Source organism: Octodon degus, unplaced genomic scaffold, assembly GCF_000260255.1.
Source record: "Octodon degus isolate 3935 unplaced genomic scaffold, OctDeg1.0 scaffold00140, whole genome shotgun sequence".
In the NCBI taxonomy this organism is placed as follows: Eukaryota; Metazoa; Chordata; class Mammalia; order Rodentia; family Octodontidae; genus Octodon; species Octodon degus.
The window spans coordinates 4,286,779-4,298,433 of NW_004524716.1; the positions used below are offsets into that span (position 1 = coordinate 4,286,779).

The window sequence follows — 11,655 nt, forward strand, 5'->3', positions numbered from 1 at the left end:
AAAAAAAAAGGCTGGGAATGTAGTTCAGTATTAGAATACTTGCCAAGCATGTCCATGGGTTCAATCCCCAAAACAGTAAATATAAATAAATCAATAAACATTTTAAATGGGCAATATGACAACTGACAACTGAACAGACATTTGTCCAAAGAAAACATACAAATGGTCAATAAGGGCCAGGGCTATAGCTGAGAGGCGAAGCATCTACTTGGCAAGTGCCAAGATCCTGAGTTCAGTTCTTGATAAGGTCAAGGAACACATGAAGAAAGATGCTCAACAGTATTAATTACTAGGGAAATTCCAATAAAATTATAATGAAAAACAACTTCATACACAGAAGGATCGCTATTATTTTTAGATAAACTTTAGAGAAAAAAACCCAAAACACTGTCTAAGAGATGGAAAACCTGGAATCTTCATGCATTGCTGCAAACAATGTAAAGTGGTTAAGCCTCTATGGAAAAGTCTGATGGATCCTCAGAAAGTTAGACACAGAATTTCCATATGAGCAAGCAATTTCATGCCATTAACTGAAACAGGGAATCAGGTACCTGCAAACCAGTATTTATAGAAACATTATTCCCAATAGCCAAAAGATACCCAAAGGTCCATTAATATATGAACAAGGTCAAGAAAATGTGGTTTATATACATAAATAGGACATTCAGCCATAAAAAAGAAATGAAGTTCTGTCATAAACTGCAGTATGGAGGGGCTTTGAAAACATGATGCTAAGTAAAAAGGCCAATCATAAAAGATTGTATGTGACAAACATGATATGCCAGAATAGACAAGACTAGAGAAAGTAGATTAGGACTGCCTACTACTGAAGGAACTAAAAGATTAGGAAAGAATGGAGATGAACTGCTAGTGCTTTCTTTATAGAGTGATGAAAAGATTGTAAAATTGACTACAATGATAGCTGCACAACCTTGTAAACATACTAAAAATCACTAAACTGCACATTTAAATAGTTGAACTATATATAATGTGACTGATAGCTATATAAAGTTACAACTTTATAGCTATATAATGTTAAAAAATCTCAGCTCCCCATCATACAAATCCTTTGGTATTATCAGTCCTACACCAAGATAAACTATTCCCAATCTTACTCCCCAACAATAGCATCGTACTTTTTTTTAATGTTTTATTTATTTATATGTGTGTGTGTGTGTGTGTGTGTGTGTGTGGCCAGCTCAGCCCACCAGGGGGCGGGGCTGGCTGGCATGTGGTGCTGGGGGATTGAACCACGGTCCCTGTGCTTTGCTAAGCTTGCTCTAAGGACGTGCTTTAGACCACTGAGCCATCTCACCAGCCCAGCATTGTATTTTTTTAGCATGGGAAAAGCACTTCCTATTACCACCCACAGTTTCACATCAACACACTAAACAAAAATTCTCATAACCACCAGACCATGTCTTCACAAGGAAACTCCCAGATGTACTTCAGCTCCTAAAACCAATGGAGGGGCTGGAGATAGCTCAGTAGAATAAGCGCCTGCCTGGCAAGCACAGGGTCCTGAGTTCAATCCCTGGTACCACAGAATAAATAAATAAATAAATAAATCCAATTGAACCTGCTTCCACTTGCTAGGAAATTTACAATGCTAGTCAGCTTACTAATATGGATGTAATGCCACAAAACAGTTGAAGCCACAATATAGCTATAATTGTTCAGAGTAAGGTTTGCTAATCAGGAATCTATGAATACCTTGAAGTTGTTTACAAATCACTGTGTGCATATTTTCTGAAGAAATTCAGTGTTTAAATTCTCAATAAGAGTTTAGACCCAAAAAGGAGTAAGAATCAATAGTCTGGTTCAACCAAAGCTGCTTATAATCATTTATTCCCCCTCACTTTTTCTTTATCATTCTTTTTTTTTTTTTTTTTTTTGCCTTTTGAGACAGGGTCTTGCTATGCAGCTCAGGCTGGCCTTGAGCCCACTTTGTAGCCTAGGCTGGTCTCAAACTTACAACAATCCTATTTCAGTCTTCCGAATACTGGGATTACAGGCATATGCCACCATGCCCAGCTCCCCTCACACTTTTTAAATATGGAAGCCAGTATCTCCCAAGGTAAAGGAAAGACTAAAAATTTTTAAGGCACAATGCAAATGGTTGTTTAACAAATGTACAACAGATTTTTTTTTTTTTTTACATTTTTTTCTCAAAGTCATGTTCAAAAGGTAAAATTTTGGTGGGTGTGGTAGGCCACGCTTATAAGCCCAGCACTCAGGAGGCTGACGTAGAAGGATCACCATAAAGTCAAGGCCAGTCTAAACCACATAGCAGGACCTTATCTCAACAAACAAACAAACACACACAAAAAAAGGTAAATTTTTTGGAAGCTGCATCTACTCAGACTGAGGAAAACAATCTGGACTGAATAGGGAAAAACAATGGTTTGCTTTTTTTCCCCCTTTAATAATTCACATGTGATTACTGAATCTCTTAAAAGATTTAAGGTGATTTTCTTTAAAAAAGTTTCTTTTGGAAGCTGTTAAGTACCACATATACTCAAGACTGAGGAAACAGGCAAACAAAAACAATTTGTGTCTCTGGTGAAATGAAAATCTCTACCCTCAAGGAGATTCCAGTACATAGGGTAAAATCATTTTCTTATGACAGCAAGAAATGAGAATTCACAATTTATTTCCATGGGAGAACTTTTCCTTCAATGAACCAATTCCTTGGGAAACTGTAGCCTATCTTTTCCTAAAGTTGTATATTTTGACACATAGATAACTTATTACAATACTTTTTTTTTTTTTTTTTTTTTTGGTGGAACCGGGAATTGAACTCAGACCCTTGCACTTGCCAGGGAAGCGCTTATTCCACTGAGCCATCTCCCCAGCCCCTTTATTATAATACTTTACACTCCATGATCCCTCTGATAAATAAATAAATCTCTGTTTTATTTGACAGAAACCCAATCTATATCCTAGCTTCTGGGACTAATGTGCTTTAGTCTGTAGAAAGTACTTCCTTCAGTGTCTATCATAGATAAAGTGAAAAGACAACAGATCCCAGTGAGTCACAGGTTCACTCTTTGCTTTCTATCTTACAAGATGCAGCAGTTAACCAAAATATCTAATAAATTAGACTACAGCTAGAAAAGCACCAATCTTAGGAAAAATAAAATCCTTTTGTTATAGAGTTGAAACATAATTTCTGACCAAAGAAAGGAGGAAAATTCTATCCTAAAAAATTCTTTGATAATAACTGGACTCCTCTTTCCCCAGTATCTAAGTAGTAATACTTCTCTTCCTCTTGAATCTAAACAAGGGTTGGAGTGCTGACCTCCTTTTGCAGAGCTAAAAATTCACATTTAATTTTTGACTCCCTAAAAACTTAACCACCAATAGCCTGCTGTAAGACAGAACTCTTACCATTACCACAGTTTGTATGCTATACACATTACATACATATGCTATACACATTACATATATATGCAAGAACTTCAAAGACCACTTTTTCTTGTAACACAATTTACTAGAGAGAAAAGTGCTCATGGAGAGATGCTTAACATCTGGCAGCTTTTGAGCTCATCACAACAGCAACAGGAGATAGCTATGAAATCATCACAGTAGTACAGCATGTACTACATAGCTAAGTGTATGCAGTTATGATTTAATACTGAATATGTTTACATTTCTCTGAATGAATGGCATCATATATGGTCTATGTGTGTAACAGATTTGTACACACTTTATAATATGAAATTCTCTACTATCTATATACACTTCATGCATTTGTGACAGATCTAATTTTTCTTAATTGTTTTTCAATACTTCTAGCCTACACTTTTTTTTTTTAAATTATCACAAGTGTCCAAAAAGAAAAAGGAAAAGACAAAAAGCAAAAATCTGTGTGTAAGTGGATCCATGCAGGTGAAACCCATGCTGTGAGGGGCCAATTGTACTTGCTTTCTGTTCCCATCAAACACTCTCACCTGATCATATTCTGAAGCACCAGGATAAAGAGGCCATCCCAGGAACAGTTCGGCTATTACACAGCCCAGTGACCACATATCAATAGCTTCACAAAATGGTAATCCAAGAATAATTTCTGGGGCTCTACAAAAACAAAAGTATCAAATAAAAAATAAACATTATTTAGGGAAATTAACTATGTTGTGTTAGTATCAGCAAAAGGTATACTTGTGTAATAAAACTAAAACAACTTTTAGTACTCAATCATCTAAAATTCTGTATAGTGTGCATTTTAGAATTCAGAACATTTTTAACTTTAGAAATGTAATACAGAACATAAAATACACATAAAATAACAATGAAGTTCAAGGCAGTGTCCCATAATCAAACATTAATATTTTTGCAATGAAACACTGACAAGGCATATTAAGTTGGCTAAATTCCCAATAAATGAGTTTATACCAAATTTAGGAAAAAATTTTCAGTTTTGAGAACTTTCTAAATACTGGAATCATAGGGGCTGGTGAGATGGCTCAGTGGTCTAAAGCACCTAGTTAGAACAAGCTTAGCAAAGCACAGGGGCTGTGGTTCAATCCCCCAGCACCACATGCCAGCCAGCCCCACCCCCTGGTGGGCTGAGCTGGCCACACACACACACACAAATAAATAAATACAATTTTAAAAAAATACCGGAATCATAGATAAAGAATCATAGGTTTCCTTTTATCTTAGCAAATTTTTAATTATAAAACAAATCAATTAAATGACCTGGTCAATAAATACATCTTTTGCAAGCTAGGCATGGTAGCACATGACTGTCATCTCAGCACTATGGAGGCTGAGGCAAGAGGATCCCCATGAGTTCAAGGCCAGTCTGGGTTACAAAGTGAGTTTAAAGCTAGCCTGAGCTACAAAGTGAGTTCAAAGCCAGCCTGAACTGCACAGTGAAAACTTTTATCTCAAAAAGATAAAAGACAGAAAGAAAAAAGAAAAAAGAAAAAAAAAAAAAAAAAAAAAGGAGCCAGCTTCTCAGGTTTGAATTCTAGCTCTACTATGACCAAAGATACATTATTTAATTTCTCTGTGCCTCAGGTTCCTCAACCATAAATTGAAAACAAAAAGACTACAAAGTGTTACTGATAACTTTAAATTAATTAATATATTACAGCTTTTGGACCAGTGCCCGGCACATGGCATGCACTGTGTATTCACTGGGTAGGCTAACTTATTATCATATTAACATTGTTTTATATCTGAGAACTCTAGTCTTTTAGAAATATTCCTTCACATTGATGCTTTAAGTAAGAAATACAATCCCAGGAATCTTTAAATAAAAGACAAAGATAATCCATGAACAAGAGCTTTATATGTATAGGAGGAACATATCTAAAGCAGAACTATTATCCCCATTATAAAGGAAGCAGAAGCAAAGTTTAATGAGTCCAAAATCACTTAGTAAATTAAAGAGCAAGGATTTGAGTCTCAGTGGTCTATCTGACTCCAAAATTAAGTATACTACACTATCTTTCAATAAGTAAATTAGATATACACCCATCTATTTGCCATGGTGCTATATACATGGGTCTTTCTCACACTAACTAAAACTAAGAAAAATAGGCTCAAGATGCACTTAAGATATAGTTCAATTTAAGCCCCCAAACACCAAGGAAGGGCAGGGGGTGATAGTAGGTAACACTAATATAAATAAACTGGTTACTATGTGCTATGTACTACTCTAAGTGTTTTATGTATGTTGAGCCACTTAATCCTTATAATAATACTAAAAAGATAGGTTACTACTACGAGGTGGTATGCACTTATAATACCAGCTACTCAGAAGTCTGAGCCAGGAGGGTCACGAATTCAAGGGCATCTAAGTAACCTAAGAAGACCCTGTCTCAAAATTTAAAAAGAGGTAGGGATGCAGCTGGGTGGTAGAGAACTTGTCTGGCATGAGTGAGGCCCTGTGTTTAATCCCCAGTACACACAAAAAAAGAAAAACATATTATTGTGCATTGTTAACTTCTATTGCACTTTTTTTCACGTTTCAGCAACTATGAAATTAGTAAGATTCTTGCAAATGATATTTAATTTAATAGCAATGCTCTTACATAACTAATGTTGCAACTGTGACCAGAAACACTTAAGAGTCTATGTAATGAAGTATTATCTCCATTTGATGAAGAATCTAAGAGGTTAAGTAACTTACCTGAGGCTACACAGCTATAAATTAACAGGTTACTTATCTGAGACTACACACATATTAAATGATGGCATATGGAACCAGGATCTAAACTCTTAAGCACTTCATTATCTTCTTGAAAAATTTCATTTTCTTTCCTTCCCTTCATCTTCTCTAAAAGTGTCCTCTAAAAATAAGTCAGAATTTATTTGGGTAAGGGACAGGAAGTTGAGACAGGACAGGGTCATGCTATGTTGTTGAGGCTAACCTCAAACTTACTATGTTGCCCAGGCTGACCCCAAATTCTTGGAGACTTTCCTGCTTCAGCTTCCCAGGTGCTAGAATTATAAGCCTGAACCACTGTCTGACCAGTTAGAGTTCAGATCTGCATGGCACGCCAGGTCAAAATGCCTTGTGTTATTATGGGAAGAAGTGGGAAAGCAGATCTCATCATGTGCCAGCTACCTACTTAGTTTCAAGAAATACATGTTTTATCATGTATATGGGGGGAAGCTATTGAGCAGGGAGAATACAGGGTATAGATGTTTCCCTAAAGCATCTCTTCCCCAAATAATTATGTTTATCAATAGTAGTTCTTAGAAAACCGGGTAGACTGGGGGAGTCCACAGACTGGACACTCACAATGAAATTCCAGCAGCTTAGACCTGTTTCAATTTAAACTTCTGGATAGTTATGGGTAGAACCAACAATATCAGCAGTTTTTGTAGGATTTGATGTGAAATGGGTATTTGTTCACCAAAGAACCCTTAAAAGTGATATTCCTTTTGCAGTTGATGAGAGCCACATTGTTACTGATGAAACCTCAGAATTCAATTAAATTATAATCTATAGCATATTTTTAAGGCTGCACAAGATAGGAACATTAATAAAGCAAAGAGTAAGAGTACCCTGAAACAACATAAAAGCTTTTCTAAAACTGAAAGAACAAAATTTTCTACTCTCAGTGAGCAGAATCATTAATTTTCAAGCTCATGACAGTGCCAAAAATAGCTGGCAGCAAGAGTGCAAATGGCTTTTTGCCAAGGTAAAAACTGGGCTCAGAACATTCCAAATCGCCAACTGGAGAACAGCAGATTGATTCTGCCATTCCCACCACCCTGGGGGACACTTAAAGTTCAAAAGGTAAGTGAGCGGGGTGGCCAGGTCACTCAATAACCTTTGCGAAGTTAGCAATGATGCGTGACAACTGCTAGACTTCAAAGCTTAAAGTTTCAAGGAAATTTCACAAAACACAAATTCCAGCCCCCAATTCTTATTTTATAAAACAAACAACTAAAGACTGGCTGGATGAAGCTTTTTCATTTGGTCTCACACTGCTCCTGGAGTGACAAAAACAGCTAAGGACTTCCAGCAAAAGCTTACTCAAAATAGCAACTCTTCCCTTACAAAAAGGAAAGCATCAAAAGGAAAAAAAAAAGCAATTCACAATCTAATACATCTACCCACTCCGAGGTACACATCATCATCAGGGTCTAAAAATGTCAGATTTATCTAACTTGAGGAATCAAGAAGACTGAATCATTTTTTTCCTTTACTTAATAGTAAGGCATACTCAGAGTAAATTTACTTCTAAGAACTGAATGTTTCAAACTGCAAATTCAAGACTATAGATCTTGGAAATAATTTCTTTCTCTTGGCATCCATTATTTCTCAATTCCTCAATACAAAGTCATTATAGAGTCAGGCTCAGTGGCGCACACCTATAATCCAGCACTTGGAAGGCTGAGGCAGAAGGATCACCATGAAGTTGAAGCCTGCCTGGGCTACATAGTAAGTTCAAGGTCTGCCTGAACTACACAGCAAGACCCCATCTCAAAAAATATACATACATACATACATACATACATACATACATACATGGAAGGCCTAGGGATGTAGTTCAATGGTAGAACACATGCTCAAATGCCCTGGGTCTGACTCCCTATACCACCACCACCACCACCACCACCACCACCTAAAAGTCTATGGACACTAAAACCCTAGTTCTATTTCACCTGTACAGTAAAAAGCTAAATTAGCCAGGTGTGGTTAGCACAACTGTAATCCCAGCTGAGACAATAAAAATCACTCATTCAAGGCTAGCCTGGGCAACTTAGGGAGACCCTATGTCCAAACAAAACTCAAGTAATAAAATAATAAAAAGAATTAAAAAGGCTGGACTGGAGCTACAACTCAGCGGCACAGCACCCGCCTGGCATACATAAGGTTGTGAGTTTGATTCCCAGTACCAAAAAAAAAAACAAGAAAGAAAGAAGGCTGAGTTCAATACAGAATACTTACCTAGCATGTGCAAGGCTCTGGGTTATATCCTCAATACCACAGAAAAATAAAACTGGAAATTATTCTCCTAGTCTATTCCACCTGTAACACTCTAACAACTGGGTGGTGGAAAAAGATTATCAAACTTAGGAAAGAGAGAACTAAAAATAAAAATCTAGCGAGACAGCTCAGCAGTTAAAGTGCCTGCTTAGCAGGTGCAGAGACGGGGGATCAATCCCCAGCACCACATGCTGCACCAGCCACATCCTTAGGCTGAGCTGGCCACACACACACACACACACACACACACACACACACACACACACCCCTACCTACCTAGCTGTATTCAGTTTAGTAGGAAAATGGCATTAATGAAGTTTTGGATATCATGAATTTGGGCTAATTTTTAAAATTCTAAGGGCTGGCCAAATAGCTCAGTAGATTAAAGCACCTGCAAGCAGGTGCTGGGGCCAAGGGTTTGATCTCTGGGCCTGCCTTGCCAGCCCCACACCCAGAGCAGGCTGAGATGACAATTGAGACTGGGTGTGATGGCACGTGCCTGTAATCCCAACTCTTGGGAAGCTGTAAACAGGTGGATCACTACAAGTTCAATCTAGTAGTAAGACCCTGAACACCCTGTAGACCCTTCCCTAAAATACAAAAAGAGAAAAATTCTAATTTTAAAAAAACACTGTACAGGCTGTTATTACTACAGCCAAGTGGTAGAAACTACAACCACAGACTGCTGATTCCTTAACTTTAAACTTCACTACACTGGAAAGTTCCTCCACCATCATAAAGCTTCCTTTCACTGGTACCCAGTACTCCCTGGAGTTAGGGTCACCTCAAGGCACAAATTATCTTCTGGTCATTTCTAGGCTTTTTTTTTTTTTTTTTTTTTTTTTTTGGTGGAATTGGGGATTGAACTCAGTTCCTTGCACTTGCCAGGGAAGCACTTATTCCACTGAGCCATCTCCCCGGCCCTGGTCATTTCTAGGAACATTCTCATTTCTTCCCATGTCTGAAGTATCAAACCTATTTATGTATCAGATCAGAGATGTATAAAGTCTAACTTCCAGGGCCAGGGAGATGGCTCAGTAGAATAATCGCTTCCCTGGCAAGTACAAGGGCCTGAGTTCAATCCCTGGTTCCGCCAAAAAAAAATAAAATAAAATAAAATAAAGTCTAATTCCCTGCATCTATAGCTCTGATTGAACTTCAATTTCACCACCAGAATAAATGAGACACTGTCTAGCATAAACGTAAGCTATGCTTTCCTTCTCTAGACTTTGTCCTTCCATAAAAAAATAAAATGATCTTAGCTTGAAATAAAGACTGGTCAATTTGTTCAGAATGGAAAACTGTATGCTTACAAGCATGGCAAACTTTGCCCTTAAAACTCAAGCCCACCTGGAGGATTGACAGCCTAGGTTTGCAGATCAGAAATTGGAGAGGAGGAAGGGCTGCAAGGCCCGCCAACATTTTGGCCCTGGCCTCTCAAGGTTAGTGAAGACTGAGGACATGGGAGAACCCATGCTGTGACATCATGTGGCTCAGCTGTGCCCCAAGTTTTCTGATCAGGGAGATTATGGAGCCACAGAGGAATGTGATCGATGATGTACAGTGCGCCTAGGGGGAGTCACATGAAGAGAAAACTTTCTCTCAGGCTTTCACAGAGAGCAAATTGGTCAGGCACTGGCTGTGACTCATCCACATGGCTGACACTGATAAAGGATCTGCAAGGTACAGTACATAGGGGGCCAAGGAGATAGCTCTGTAGAATAAGTGCTTGCCTGGCAAGTGCAAGGGCCTGAGTTCAATCCCTAGTTCTGAAAAAAAAAAAAAAATCAAAGTACAGTACAGGGTTACAGGATAAATCCTGAGAGGACTTGACTGACCTTATCAGATGCAGAAGTTACATTTCTTGTTATATAGATCTTGCTTTGTCTTGGTCTTAACATCCAGCACAGGGGTATGGAAATGAGGTATATAAAGTAAGGCCATATTAATGTGCTGAGCTGTGGAAGGCTCTGGTCAGCGGCTTCTGTGGACAAGCCACTACTGTTGTGGACTGCTGGACTTTGTTGGATTGCTTTGCTGGATTCGAGTGCCTATAATATTTAGATGCCAATAGAATACCCATCTCTGGCAGGACTGAACTGGAGAGGGGGGATACAGAGGAAAGACTATTTTGTATTTGTATTATAGGGTGGTTAGGATAGATGTAAGGCTGCTTTCGCAAGCAGTGAGAGGAAGGATTTGTAGTGGTAGTGTTTGGACGGGATGTCCCGGCTGCTACTTGTGCTGTGGACGACTGCTGAGAAGATAACAATGTGCAATGTACTGATTGTTGAAAATGTCCTATTGATCAGCTTGGAAAGTGTCTCATTGATATTTGTTTCTCAATAGAATGGAAAAAAAAAGATTATATAACAGAAAACACAAATACAACAATTTTATCAAACTTAAAAAAAAGAAAAAACAATAACAAAGTTATAAGAAATTCAAAAGAAGAAAAAAATTAGAGGAAAAAATTTAAGCAAGCTGTTATTTCTTTGAAGTTTCAATTACATTTCCCTGATGTGTAGGGATGCTGAGTATCTATATACTTGTTTAAAACTTTCTTTTTAAATGTCAATTCAATCATTTGCTCATTTTAATGGGGTTATTTGCTTTATAGTTAAGCACATTATTTGTTTAGGGTATTTCTTGTTTATTTGTTTAGGATATTATCTACTTATAAGATATATTATGTGACACTAACATTTTCAAACTTCCAGGTAGTTTCCTAATACTGATAATTATTGTTATTTCTTGCTGGATAGAAACATATAGTTCACCTTTTGGACTATTTTTTTTTGTTGCCTTTGCTTTTGATGTCCTAAGTAGGACTGTGCAGCCCTTCTGCTGTGCATTTTTCCTATGAATTTTACTGCTTTGAGTGTCATGGTTAATACTTCTATCCATTTTGAATGTTTGTTTTTTATTTCTTTCATTTTGATGAGAAAAAAGATAAAATAGCAGTGAGACAGCTTCAGAGCAGGTTGGTATGACAGTTGCAGTAGTTGATACATTACATATTATTGTTTTCCTAGTAGTTATTCAAGATGTGGCACAAGGGTCCAATTTTATTCTCTTGAATGTGGAAATTTAGTTTTCACAAAAAACTTAATGATCAGAGTATTCTAAAAAATAAGATACAGGGCTGGCGAGATGGCTCAGTGGTCTAAAGCACCTACTTGGAACAAGCTTGGCAAAGC

At 37.6% G+C, this 11,655-nt stretch overlaps 1 protein-coding gene across 4 annotated transcripts in view; it reads right to left on the reverse strand.

Moving 5' to 3' along the window:
• The window catches only part of Hipk1 (homeodomain interacting protein kinase 1), a 65,758-nt gene that overhangs the window by 26,157 nt on the left and 27,946 nt on the right, over positions 1 to 11,655 (reverse strand). For all 4 annotated transcript variants that reach the window (XM_023701792.1, XM_004641685.2, XM_023701791.1 and 1 more), the window contains exon 3: positions 3,954 to 4,077. In XM_023701792.1, coding sequence (XP_023557560.1) covers positions 3,954 to 4,077 — 124 coding nt within the window. The remainder of the gene's footprint in view (positions 1 to 3,953; positions 4,078 to 11,655) is intronic.